Source organism: Heloderma suspectum, chromosome 1, assembly GCF_057233095.1.
Source record: "Heloderma suspectum isolate Gila_16-S chromosome 1, 16-S_ref, whole genome shotgun sequence".
NCBI lineage: Eukaryota > Metazoa > Chordata > Lepidosauria > Squamata > Helodermatidae > Heloderma > Heloderma suspectum.
In genome coordinates, this window is record NC_139458.1 from 167,994,203 (window position 1) to 168,009,143 (window position 14,941).

The following is a 14,941-nucleotide window of genomic DNA, read 5'->3' on the forward strand; positions in this document are numbered from 1 at the left end:
TAGTATATTGGACACCTTCTGACCTGAGGGGCTCATCTTCCGGCGTCATATCTTTTAGCCTTGTGATACGTTCCATGGGGTTTTCTTGGCAGGAATACTGGTGTGGGTTGCCATTTCCTTCTCCAGTGGACCACATTTTGTCAGAACTCTCCACCATGACCTGTCCATCTTGGGTGGCCCTTCCCAGCATAGCTTATGGCTTCACTGAGTTACGCAAGCCCCTTCACCACAACAAGGCAGTGATCCATTAAGGGGACAGCTAGGTACAAAATATCAATTAAAATGGCTGTTAAAGAACACTTCCAAGAGGTGTTACAGTCACAAAATATCAGTTAAAATGGTTGTTAAGGAACACTTCCAAGAGATGTTAAACCTTCTGCAAGTTTCTAGGGAAAGGGGCCCCAGTAATATGGAGAAGCAACTGAAGAAACTACTTGACATGCTCTTATCCAACATTAGAAGAAGGTATGCAATTTAAGAGATGAAGTTGGGTTAAGGAACGTCTGTCTTAGTGGTTCATACTCACGTTATACTTAAATCAAAGTCAGTCTGCACCAAGAACAAGGTCACTTTGTTCCCATGTGCATGATAAAACCAAGATACTTAAATGCAGACTTCTATCTTATAGTACCTGAATTCAGGAGCAGGAGGTCTAGCTGGTGCTTACATTCATGAGAAGCATTCCCAGACTGTGAAACCAGTGTAAGTATATTTCTCATTTTCCTAAGTTCTATGCTAAAATTGAAAATTTTGTTGAATACATTTTCTCTCTACTTGTATGAGTGTTGACAGATACAATTCAAAGATTTTAATCGGCTAAATTTGCTATGAAAACAATTAACCCAACCCTACAAAAGCATGGAAATGTAAACTAAGACTGCAATCCTATTCACACTTACCTGGTAGTAAATGCCATTGAAATCAGTACAGTCTCTGAATAGACATGCATAGGATTGTGCTACAATAGCGCAAACGTGTAGACATTTACTCAGAAGTAAGCCTGATGAATTCAGTAGTAATTATTCTCAGATAAATGTGTCAACACTAGGGATGTCAGAGAATTCCACCATGGACCCCAATGGGGCCGGATTCCAAGAATCCAGCTCCATTGGGGTCTGTGGCGGAACGGAGCACTCACCTCCGTGCCCCTCCAGAATCCGTCCAGGCCAGCTTCTCTACATGGTAATCCTGCAGAGCCAGCCACCGGCTCCGCAGTGCTGGCAATAAGGCCAGCTGCCATTGCCGTGCCGTATCGCTGTGATACGTCCGGATGCAAATGGTGTCTACTACGTCATTTGCATCCCTGTTTTCATGCAATAGGCTACACAGATATCTACGTAAATATAATTTGCGTAGCCTGTCACGTGAAAACAGGGACACAAATGGCGTAGTGGATGCCATTTGCGTCCGGACTTAGCACAGCAATACGGCACGGCAATGGTGGCCAGCTGTATTGCCAGCACTGCGGAGCCAGCGGCCAGCTCCTCAGGATCACCACAAAGTGGAGCTGACCTGGACAGATTCCAGGGGGAGGGACGAATCGCCTTCCCCCCCTGCGGACCCCCCCACCCAGAATGGGGTAAGTGATCCGCCCATCCCTAGTCAACACATTTACTATGGAGAAAGCACCATTGAACACATTGAAGTGTATTTCTGAGTAAACATGCATAGGATTATGCTGTAAGCCAGCAAGTGTTATTTGTGCATTAGACATCCCTGTGGTTTTGCATGGTGCTATTAGTAGGAAGTTAAATTGCTATAGCAGTGCCATTCTATATATTTCAAGACTCCATAGTTTCACAGGTAGTGAAGTGTATCCTTTTTTCAGAAAAAGCCTGAAGAGATCAAATAAGCATTGCATTTTAATTGCTGTGTCAAAATTGTGCTAAGATTATGAACAGTTTTGATACAGCAGTTCACACACTTGCATGTGTTTTATACATACATACTGCCTATTGTGCCTTCATTGATGGAGCTGATAGCATCTCACTCACATGCAAGTAAAATATGGAGGCTCTAGGTAGGGATGTGTGCTTCGTCAAGGTTTTTTAAAATGGATTTGCCCAATTCGCACCTTCTGAACCCAAACGTGGAACTGAATGAATTTGCAGTTGGAAATCTGTATACTTCTGAGCTTGTGATGCATTCTGCAAAACAAAACAAAATGCAATTGACAACATGCACACATTTGAAAAAAAAAATGTGCAAAGAAAAACATGTACATTTCCAAATGCACAGAACCCACTTTAGTCAGTGGGTGCATGCATCCAAAAATGCATAGTTTACCAAAAAAAAAAATGCATACAGATTTCCTTATGAATTTTTTAAAATCACAAGCTCATGAAGAAATGGGACAAAGCAAGCATGACCTTATAAAACCTACAGTCTTAGCGAGACCAAGGTTGACAGACCTGCCCATCCCTTGCTCTTGGAACTTAATGTTGTACAACAGACTTCTGTGTTACTCTGCTTTGAGCACCTCACTACATTATTATTTGGACAGGCATCTCTAGTTTAGAGGATCAGGCGCCAGTTCTGTACTCGCTATACTAACAAGATTTTTTAAATAAGTGAACATGTAGAATTTTTTTTTTAAATGTCCATAAATTTGGTGAGGAGACAAGGATGTGAGCTGAGTCACATCACAAATAGCTTCACAGAAAAGTAATTATGACACTTATGCAACCATGTTCTGCTCAGCACATTCTTAACTGTTATGATTTCTGTCTGGGAAAAACATAACATTTTCCCATATGCAAAATCTTGTGGCTCCAGTGATAGGAAAATACAATACCCTTTTCAGAAGGGCAACCTTGAAAGAAGATATGTGGATTGTGTGTAACAAACGAGAAACAGATGTGCATTTCTTCCACACACAAAAAGGATGATGATGTGGAAAGGCTATCCCACGTACAGAGGCTCAGCCTGTGTCATTCTTTGGGGAATCTGCTTTCTGTTACAAGCTTTTCTTAAATTATACTTTTAAACAGCATCTTTAGATGTCTCTGGTTGGTGAACAAAATCAAAGAAAAATCTGTGTCTAAAAGCTCTTTAATAGTGGCATGTATCCAGATATAGGGCTAGGAAGCATTAGGCAAAGATATATATTATCAAAGCCTTTACAATCTATGAAAATGAAGTGCTATTTGATGAGAGATGTGTTGCATAAAAACACTTTTCAGTCCAGTTATAGCATACTTTAAGCATAGTGGAATAATTATATATTTTTAAAATATCTTAACACAAGTAAATATTGCTTTCCAGTGGCAGTGTTTTAAGAAATTGCTGGTAGTTATTTTGATGTTAGCTATAATAAGGAAATCTAAATCAGGTTTCAGAGAAAATAGATATTATGGTGCAAGCACGGTTACATTAGATACAATGCCTTGGCTGTCTAGACAGATAATAATATTATTCACAACAGTCTAGACACAATAATTCTGATTAATTCTTGGAATCATCTTGGCCATTGCAATTGAGAACTCATTATGGGGCTTAAGAGCAATTTAGAAGCTGATTCTCACAAATTCTGATTTGCTTGAGATAAATGTCAAGACGTTTGATACGGCTTTACACTCTTTTCTTTGCTTTCCATTCACTTGTCTACCTTACTGCATGATTATATTCCATGAATCTACCTTGGTCTGCATGATTATATTCTATGAATCTACCTTACTTTGTCTCTGAGCCTATACAAAGAAGTATATACTGCATTATATAATTACAGACACAGTTTTATACTGCAATTATAGTTCTGCAAATATTCAGAAATAGTATTTTTCCTGTAATTTCCATCATGCAACTTAAAGAAATAAAAATAGTCTGGGGTGACAAAGATTAGTGTTTCTTATAGAATACCAGCAATGCCAATTACATCCTATTAGCTGTATAAAATGGTTGCAGTATCTGTCTACTGTTCTGTAACTTTGTGTGAAATTTGAAGGTATATGTTTAAAATATTCTGGGAAGGTACTATTTCAGATTTCTTTTGGAGAAGGAAGGCAACACTCAGAAAGGTCCAAGAACAACCATATTGAAGGCTATCATGTAAATTGTGAAAAAGCTGAATGTTTGGGAGCATTTGCTGTAATTAGTTTTTTATGCTTCATAGGAATTTAATAAGGACAATAAGAATTCACTTCATAAGGAGGATAAGAATTCACTTTAGGATTGGCAACAATAATTAAGTGTTCCCATTTTGGCATGCACCCCTTATTCCCTTAGAAAGAGGGTAACAGATACTGCCTATTAGAAATGTCTCCTGCTGCTGCTGATAGCCCCAGATGGGTCTCAGTCATGTAGGTTCCAAGTCATGTACATTAAAAAAATATACTCCAAGAAACCAGTCGGAGGAACTGGATTAGCCAGGGATGGATCAGGTTTTTTTCTTCAGTGTATAGGGCAAGATCTAGTCATATCTGAAGCATGGTCCTGAGGTAAAAAACAACATCAACAGATGGCAGAGGTCTCCATATGCTCCCCCAAATCATGCTATTGAATTCTTGGAAGTATAAACACAATTGGCATGAGAATATACACATGAGGTTGTTGTTGTTTTTTAAAATCCTCACATTATTACTTGTGTAGCCTTGGAGACTTGCATACTCCTCCTTCCAGTTCAGACCACATTAAATACACATATTTTACATGATACAGCTTTCCTATTGCCTTAAAAAGCAGTTATTCTATGCTATTCATTCTTTCTTAGGTATCCAACTTTGACTGTCTGCTAGCAGAAAAGAAACCACTAGCGGAACAGTTTTCCTTTCCCTCCTGCAGCCTCCCAACCACCCACCCTCAAATCTGCTCCAAATGCTTGGGGAACCCTCTGAAGCAGATTTGAGAGGTGAGCGGGGGACTCCTGGGGGAAGAGAACAATTCCTACTGCATGAATGGAAGTCCGCATGCACAATATTGGATTTAAGTCTGTTCAGATCTGAGCAGTATTACACAGTTGTCTGGAACCCTCTGGATCAGCATGGGAGGTGGCACTAGTGACTGCAGGGAAAGAGGGAATTGGCAAAAACATCCACCCCACTCCCTTCTTCCAGTGGGAAGCCTCTCCAAGGGATGGACAGAACACTTGATCCGGTTCATGATCATTTTGCATGCATTTTCTCTTCGGTCTGATCTGTCCCATTTCTGTGTGGATATTTAAAGAAAAATTCTTTTAAAATACACACTGTTTAACCAACATCAGGGTTTTTTTTTAATTAAACATTTAATGTTTAATGAACCATGAGGTGGTTCAAGGGCTGCCCTTTATTTTTCTTTCTTTTTGTACAAGTTCAAGCTTATTAGGGAAGCTAGAAAACATGGTACATACTGTACAGGATGTAAATGCTTGTGAAAATGGTCCAGAAAGGGGCTGTATGTCATTACATCCTGTCCCTTCCTGGATAATTGTATGGGAAAAAGATGGCTTCACCCATGAATTAATGGGGGCAGGCATTTCCCCGCCCCACCCCTGTACAGTGTCCCTGGTAGATTCTGCTACATTCTGGTTCCTCCATGAATAGAAAGAGCTCTTCCATTCACAGCGAGGCAAGTCGGGATTTAACCCATAGTCTGACAGAGGTCACTTTGTAGTAGTACTAATAGAATAAAAAGTAGTGTTTTATAGTGCTGCCGGCATATATCACGTGGTATACAGTCACATTAATAATATATACATTCCGGCCACTGAGCAGCTTACCATCAAAACTCAACAATGGGGAAGACAAAGGCAAGGGAAACTAGGAGAGTAAAACCAAATACAGTTCAAAACTGGTCATAGCCAGGAATGTGAAATCTTTAAAGTTAGCCTGTGTATCTATTTAGTATTTATTTGGGACTATAAGATCAGTCCTCAGATTGTGCATCTTAGTCTGAAGCAATCACATCCTCCTCGTCTTTCTCTTCCTTTTGTTTTCCACCCACGTCACCAGGATGTTTCAGGTCTTCCAATAAGGCAGTGAGACAAAAGCGAATTTGTCTATGTCACAGTATTCCATTTTATAGCTGATTTAAATGCAGAACAATTTGCTGTATGCCATACAATCAAATAGAGTAGAATTTAACTGCTATTGAAGTTGCAGACATTATGCTGTGTCCGGAATGTCTTTAATCGTCATTTGGATCAAGGATGACACCCAGTGGCCAGACAGGTTCATTCCAATGTATAACTGGGACTGTGATTTCATTTCTTTGCCTTTTAGCCTCCTCTTAAAGGAGTAATTAAATTCCTGTCCACTTGATCTCCTGGTTGTCATTTAAATGATTTAATCAATTGTTTTCACCCTGTGGCCAATGTTATAGCAACCTTTCCCCCTGCTTAATATAGATTTTTTAAAATTTCTCGTCTTTCATATTCTCTTCACCTTACTGATATTTATAGGAAAGTAATTTCTCTGAAATTTATTAAATTTCAACATATGCTGCAAATAATAGCTTTCTTTAAACAAAGTACCAACGGGGCGTGTGACTGAAGGGTCCTTACTCTTGTTACCAGTAAAGCAGTTAATGCTTAATATGTCTTATCAATATGGATTAACATGCAACTGTGGTCTTCAAAATAATTTGTGTTGCTTTAGTTGAGATATGCACATTAACAATCCATCTTTTCAAAAACACAAGGCACAAAACAACTGTGCTGGAAAGCTCCCTTGCATTCTGGGTCATTCATATATTTGCCCCTTGCCTTTGTTGTTCAGTCCATAGGAACTACATACGAATAGGGGGTGCTATTAATACATTTTATGAAAGCCAGCATGATATAATAGTTAGAATCTTGGGCTACCTTCTCCTCAGGTTCAAATTTCCAATCAGCCATGCAGCTCACTGGGTAAGCTTGGGCCAATTATACTCTCTCAGCCTAAACTACCTGACAAGGTTGTTGGGAAGGTAAAATGGGGGGGGGGGGTAGATGCGGGGAGAACCAAATATGCCAGTCTGAGTTCCTTGGGGAAATGGCAGGAATAACACTGCAATAAATATTTTGCAAGGTTCCCTTTAGGAAGGACTTGGAGCCAAAGGACAGACCATGCTCCCAGATCAGCATATTGATGGCAGGCATGGGGAAACCCCAGACTGGGAAGTGTTCCTAGAAATGGCAAGTAAATCTGAGAAAGAACTCCATATTGATATGGGGTGATATAATATTAACACGGAATGTTTCACCATGTACATCTGAATGTCTGAAAAGCTACTTTACATGAGGTACACTGTTTAATATCCATTGGATGTACATTGACTTCCATAAAAATGGTTATGCAGATGCCCCCTAAGTTTTAGCTGTTGTGTAGAAAACTGCAAATGTTTCTAGTTGAATACGTGAGGAGCTAGGAAGAAATAACGAGGTGAGATTAATGATGAATACAAGGATTCAGAGAAGTGTACATTCAGTAGGGTTAGATACTTTGGAAAACTATAACATGAGGATGAATTTTGTCTTAACCAAAATAAAACAAGGCCGATGGTACTTAAGTTCCTATATGCAAATGCTAGAAGCCGAAGGGGAACTTCAGCTTCTCATATTCACTGCAGATAATAATTCTATAGGAATGTAATGAAACATGATAGCCTGGCATAATCAACAGGTTACAGTAACATTGTGATACAAACTATATTGGAACTAGTGATGGGGAAACCTCCCTCAGGCAGTTGGGACCATGAAATCAAACTATTGTCCCCAAAATTTGAAAAATAGCTGAGTTTATTCTGAGTCCAAGTACAAAACAAAATCACACCTTGTTATCAGAAGCATGATAGCATCCATCCCTTATCCTCCCTCCCCGCTACAAGCCTCTCCAGTCCAATCCCCATCTCAAATGCTTCCAAATTGCTTCTTACCCACTTGCTCAGCTTCGCATTTTCTTACCTAACTGCTGGCTTTGGTGGTGGTAGTAGAGGCAGGAGGTCTCTTCCGTGCCCTAGTTTCTGGTGTACCTGGGAAATTTAATTTTCCCAGGGGCAGTGGATATCAGCCCTTGAGAAAATGGCAGTTCCCAGGTCTGCTTGTGCTTCTGCTATGTAATAGCATACTAGGCATCAGAGTAGAAAGAAGGGAGAGACTGATCTCCAGTGGAGGCAGAGGTATAGTCCTAATTTGAGTTGAGGAAATCTTGAAGGAGACTTTGCTCAACTTGAATTTGATCCTCCTTCTTTGAGAGTTTGGGGTTCATAGTTTGAACTCCCCAGGCTCAAACCCTTTCCTATCCTTAAAAGTTAATAAAGGAGAGAACATCTTGAGCACATCCAGAATGCTTTTGCTTCCTCATGTAGGTCTGGTTGAGTGAAGCATGCCATTCCTACTTTCTTTTTCTGCCTGATTTTTGAGCTCATGTGCAAATATGCTCAGTCCTGTGAACAGTTGTGATTACATGGACAAAGTACCCATTAGTGCAATTACAGCCATTCTTGTGACTGTGGCTATAAATTTTGGAACTGCCATAGTTACACAAATTGTTTCCATTGTATGCGCAAGTTTCTGTGTATACTTCAATGCACACCGTGCTTTCTAGTTGTACACTACTGGCACATATAGGTCCAAGGATGGGTATACAAGCCCAATATCATCGAATGGAAGGAAAGCAACTATGGCACTTAACGTGTGGAGTGTGAACCAACCCTTAGTAATGACAACCAACTCCCACATATCTGACATATATAGTAGGTGATCAGGTCAGAGAAGCCACAATAATGTGCATATAGGCTAAGGTTATAATGTAAGTATTTTAGAGATTAAGTGCTCATTTCATGCTGAAGAATGTGCTACTGGCACAAATGTGTGCCAGCCTCTGCATCACTTGGTCTGAAATCCCCATAAGAAGCAGGGGGGCTGTCCCCATCAAAGGAGCACAACTGTGTTACATCACAGGCAGGAAGCAACTCCTCTCAGTGTATCAGCCAGTGGAGGCTGGTGGCTCCTATTTCAGTGGGGTGGTGAATCCACTCTGGGCTTCAGTCAGAACACTAAAGGAGCTATCCAAGGCACTGAACCCATTTTGTGGACAGGGTTCAGCACTTTGCATAGCTCCTTTAAAGGTCTGACTGGTTCAGAATGAAACCCAGAGCAGATTCACTGCCCCACTGAAATAGGAGCCACCAGCCTTCACTGGTATCAGCAGTGGCAGCTGTGGCATCAATGCTGAGACACCAAAGCCAATCCTATAAAGTGATATCCATTCAGCGGTTCATAGGATGGATCCATAAGAAAGACTTTCCTTTTCTTTCCTAACAATAAGAATTTAAAATACATTAAAAGTAGGAGCTCTGCCAGAACTAAATGAATACTTAGCATCCATCTTCACGTCAGACATTGATGAGTAGTCGCATTACTTTCAGTTGACAAATTTAAAGAATCACTACACATTGAAAGGTGGTTTTAGAATAAATAGATTAAATAGAAATACATTGCTAGGTATAGATTGGATCTGAAAGATCACAGTTTTAGAGATGCTGATCCACGCATTTTAAAATGCTAACTGCCTGTAACACCAGCCCCTCTTTTATAGGAGGAGATGATAGCTAATGTAACACCATCATTATTTTCATATATATATGGCTCCAGACCCGAGCCTGGAATCTGAAGACTGCTGAGCATGATTTCAGTATCCTGCAAATTAATAGAGAGAGGATATGTATAAAATCAAGCATAGATTGAGACAAGCGAACAGGGGATATTTTATCCTTTCACATAGCGCCAGTTCTGAAAAGACACTAAAAATGAGCACATAGCAAGTGTCACGTGCTGTAAGTTGGATGAAATGAAACTGAAGGAGATAAAAGAATAGTGAGGAAAGGTCAGAGGAGTATTAACTAGTAGCAGGAAGCATGGTAAAGCTATTGCTATAGTAATGCAGGAAAGGATTTGCAGAATAAATGGTTCTGAAAACAAATAGGAAGGGGCATGGTGGAGTGACTGGAGTCTTGTCTTGACGGAGGACAGAAACAGGTGCTTTGCAAGATGTAGCAAGCAGAATTATAGAATGTGCAGAGGCAGGAATGATGGAAGACAACAAAGAATGGCAATTGGAAATGAGCTGATGCTGAGGCAGGGAGAAGAGCGACTTTCTGAACCTATTAGCTGAGCTGAATAACTTTCTGATCTGGATTCAAGCTGACTTGGACACCACAAGCAAAACTCACATCTCAACCCAGAATTCCAGCACCACCAAAAAGCTGCAGGAAGTGGGTTGAATGACAGCCTTTGGTGAACAGTAGTGATGGGAAGATCCAGTCTATGGTGAGCCAGTTGTTTGTATGCATGCACTGTGATGCTCAACATTCTGCTTTTGACATACCATTGCAAAAGCTCAAAAATGGCATTTGCAATACTAAAATAACAAGGAGTTACCTGACTAACACATTTATTGTGTTCTGTGGACTAGAGCCCATTTCATCAGAAGTATGACGTGTTATCTTCATTTGGTAAACACAAAGTTCGTGGGGCAGATGGGAACAAAACTAAAAGGGCCATGAAATGCCCTTGGATACCAGTAGGTCTGTCACATTTCTATACACAATCTAGACATATATAGATAAGAACAGTGTGACTTCTTCACAACACCAGTCACGTGTGATGGGACTATCTCTTCTGCCATTCTAACTTAACACTTGAAAGAGAGACCATTACATTGTATAGTGTGAGAGATACTTCCAATCAGTCCTGATTAAGTATGAATCTAATAGAACTGAATTTGCTAATATATTCTAGGTCCTCAGTTTCACACTAAAGCCCTCCTTGAAAATATTGAAGTCTAAGAATTTGAAGTCTAAGAACAGAAGAAGAATCCTGGTGAATCAGATCAAAGGCCTGTCTAGTCCAGCATAGTTTCCCACAGTAGCCATCAATGTGGTTGCATATGGAAAGCCCACAAGCACAACATATGGACAGTATCCCTCTCCTACTGTCATTCTCCAGCATGTGGTATGATGCCTGTGAAGCTGGAAGTATGATATAGCCATCATAATATAGCTGGAAGTATGATATAGCCATCATGACTGGTAGCCATTGATAGCTTCATCCTTCATGAACTTGTCTAATCCTCTTTTAAAGTTGTCTTAAGTTGGTGGCCGTTACAGGACTTGCAGGACTGGCCAAAGAAATTTATTTTGCTGCCTGAGGCAGATCCCCTGCTGCCCCCTTGCTGCTTTCCCTCCCTTCTGCACTCCCCCGCTTCCCCCCCCCCGTTCCCTAGCAGCTCACCTGCCCATTACTGCTGTTGTTCCTCTCACTGGGGATGTGATCTGAGAAGTCATCAGACTCAGCTGTTGGAGCGCCACTGCCTTGCTGTGGTAGGGATGTATGAGAAATTTGATTCCGTTCATTTACTAGAATTTACCCAGTTTGCACCTCCCAGACCCGAATACAGGCCTGAACAGAAGCTGCAGTTGAAGTCCATACATTTCTGAACTTGTGATATGATTTGCAGAACAAAAAATGTGTTTGAAAAATGTGTACACTTAGAAAATGTGTATAAAAAATGTGTAGTTTTGAAAAAACACATGCTCACAAACATGCTTTAATCAATGTGAGAAAAAATGTGTACATTTCAAAAATGTGCACAATTGAGGCATACATTTGGGGAAATGTGCATGAAAAAGCACACAAATTTTTGTGCAGAAAAGGAAAACAGAGCTCACAATCTGATATGGACACGAGTCGGAGGGAGCTTCCAGACAGCATTTGGAGAACCTTGATGAGATTGAGATTTAAAAAAGCTTATTCCTGCTGCAGCAAAGCAATAACAGCAGTGGTCATACAGCTGACTGTGGCACCATCCACCATGTCTTGCTTTGAGGAAGGATGCTTACTCTGCTGTAGAGCAGGCACCACTACCACGCTTCCACAGTGGGAACTTTTTTTTTTAAAAAAAAAAGCCGTTTTCTCACTGCAGCAAGGTGGTGGCATCTGACAGTTGAGTACGGTCAACTTGCCTCAGTGACTTGCTCTCTGAGGAAGGATGCAAGCATCCTTTCTCAAAAAGCAAGATTTGCAAAAAGTGGCAGCAACAGTGTTCTTGGGCAGAGGTTGGTGACAGAGGAAGGTGATCAGGAAGCAAAAAAAAGATGGGTGGCAGCGGTAGGAGGTAGGTGTGCGCTCACTCAGTCACCTTTGCCAAATCTTCCATATGAGACAAAGGGATCATCTTCGTTCATGATAGAGCAGACCCTGTCATCTTGTGGCAACAAATTCCATAATTACAGGCTCTGGGAAGATTTGCTTTTGTCTGTCTGAATTCCCTGTCCTTCAGTTTCATTGGATGATCCCAATTTCTAGCAATGAAAGAGAGGAAGAAAAAAACATTTCTCTATCCACTTACTTATTATTAAATTTATATCCTACCTTTTTTCTTCTTGCAAGGAAACCAAGGTGGCTTACATGGTGGTCCTCCTCTCCAGCAACCCTGGGAAGTTGGTGAGGCTGAGAGTCAGTGACTGATCCAAACGATACCCAATAAGTTTCATGGCCAAGTGGGGACTAGAACCCAGATCTTCTGAGTCCCAGTCCAACACTCTACCCACTACATCACATTGGCTCTCATGTGGCAAATGTGTGTTGAAGTGTGAGTTACTCCCAGTGTGAAACAAAGTTGATCTCATGAGGACATCTGCAGCAGCCTTTAAGGGTACAGACTAGTGGCTTGAAATGCAAGGACTATGGGAATTTACAAGTCTGAATTTGCATGTTGAGAAAAGATGGGCATCATCATTATTATTATTATTATTATTATTATTATTATATTTATTAATCGCCCATCTGGCTGGTCACCCAGCCACTCTGGGCGATGTACAGCATACAATAAAACAGTTTAAAACAATAAAATTCTACAATAAAAACATTTTCTAAAATACCCTAACCCACCCCAAATGCCTGCCTGAACAACCATGTTTTTAATGCACGGCGGAAGCTCATTAAAGAGGGGGCATGGCAGAGTTCCCTAGGGAGGGAGTTCCACAGAGTGGGGGCCACCACGGAAAAGGCCCTCTCCCTCGTCCCCACCAGTCTAGCTGTCCTGGCTGATGGGACAGAGAGAAGGCCATCCGAGGCTGATCTTGTTAAACGGCCTGTCTGGTGCTGCTGGAGGCGCTCCTTAAGATAGGCTTAATTTCAAATTATGCTTTGAAATTATCTAAAACACTGCTAAAAGGTAGCAATGGATAATGTTTGGTCATGCTATAGTATTATACACCTCTTAATCTTATAGCTAAGTACTTTGGCCACATAATGAGAAGACAGGATACCCTGGAGAAGATGCTGATGCTAGGGAAAGTGGAAGGCAAAAGGAAGAGGGGCTGACCAAGGACAAGATGGATGGATGATATTCTGGAGGTGACGGACTTGACCTTGGGGGAGGTGGGGGTGGTGACGGCCGACAGGAAGCTCTGGTATGGGCTGGTCCATGAAGTCACGAAGAGTCGGAAGTGACTGACCGAATAAACAACAACAACAAAATCGTATAGTAGGTATCCATGGCAGGATATTCTCCTAGACTGACCCAATAAGGAGGGGTGGGTGGTAAGGCATGTTTGCTGTTACAGCTGATCAGTTCAGGCAGCACAACAGAAGCCTCCCCCCCCCCCTTTATTTCTAAGCAACTGTCAAGGCCTTGTAGGTTATAGTAAAGATTTGAATAGAAGTAGTCTGGAAGGGCTTGGCCCTATTCTGCTTTTGGAATGTCAGAATCTGTGTGAGCTTCTCTCTGTCAGTGTTCTCAAAGCAGAGCCAGGGGGAATCACCCAACTCCCTGTCCACCTGCAGGTTAGGCCTTGGCAGGCAGGAAGGCTGGAAGCTGTCCGTGAGCACCTGACAGAGGTCGGCTGGGGTTTGCAGAAGGGTCGGCCCAGGTTGAAGCATCACTGCTGAAGGGCTGAGCAGTGATGCCCTGTTTAGACAGGGGCCTTGCTGAAAGGCCAAAGTCCCTTGTCTGTCAATGGATCCAGAGGGGGTGTCTTACAGTCACGCCTTCCTTTTTAAGCTGATGCAAAGGCGAAGAGCCTTTGCTAGGACCATCTTGTCTTCATTGCCAAAGCCTTCTCTGTTTGGATCTATCATCGTCTGGGCTTTTGGAGGCACTCTACACATGGACTGGAACTCTGGATTGTTAAGGATTTACCATGTAAAGTGAGGCTTTTCATAGACTTTTGTTCATTTGTTGTGGATTGTGTGTCTGTGTTTGTAGTTAGCTCAGTGTACGGCAGGTAGGGATGTTAGAGAATTCCACCACAGACCCCAGTGAGGCCGGATTCTTTAGAATCCCCCCCCCAAGAGTCCATGGCGGAATGGAGCAATCCCCCCGCCACCCCGAGAAACCTCCCCAGGACAGACCCTACCTTGTGTCGGCCATCTGCTGCCATTCTGCGGGTGCGAATGGCAGCCCCAGTCTGCAGTCGCCATTTCCCTCACTGTGTTAGCCGTGATAGGCTACATAAGTATTTACATAGCCTATCATGGCAAAGAGCAGGGACGCAAATGGTGGCCGCTACGCCATTTGCATCCCTTCTCTTTTCATGATAAGCTACATAAATATATACGTAGCCTATCACAGCTAATGCAGGGACGCAAATGGCGTAGCGGCCGCCATTTGCATCCCTGCATTAGCTGTGATGGGCTATGTATTTATTTATGTAGTCTATCACGGAAAGAGCAGGGACGCAAATGGCGTAGCAGCCGCCATTTGCTTCCCTGCTCTTTGCCGTGATAGGCTAAGTAAATATATACGTAGCCTATCACGGCCTAACATAGGGATGCAAATGGCGGCCGCTATGCCGGCCGCCATTTGCGGCTGCAGCAGCCCGACAGCGGATGACAGTCTGGCTGGGGATGGGCCCGGCCGGCGGCTCTGTGGACTCGCTGCGGAGCAGAGCTGGCGGAGCAGGATTCCGGGGGGAGGGACGGATCGCCTCCCCCCCACCGCGGATGCCCCTGAACGGAGCCAGGTAAGGGATTCGTACATCC

The 14,941-nt window shown here is 42.2% G+C and overlaps 1 protein-coding gene across 5 annotated transcripts in view; it reads left to right on the forward strand.

Annotated features, from left to right (window-relative positions):
* Window positions 1-14,941, forward strand: part of KYNU (kynureninase) — a 226,760-nt gene that overhangs the window by 169,763 nt on the left and 42,056 nt on the right. For all 5 annotated transcript variants that reach the window (XM_084809642.1, XM_084809632.1, XM_084809614.1 and 2 more), the window contains one exon: window positions 629-702. In XM_084809642.1, the coding sequence (XP_084665768.1) occupies window positions 629-702 (74 nt within the window). The remainder of the gene's footprint in view (window positions 1-628; window positions 703-14,941) is intronic.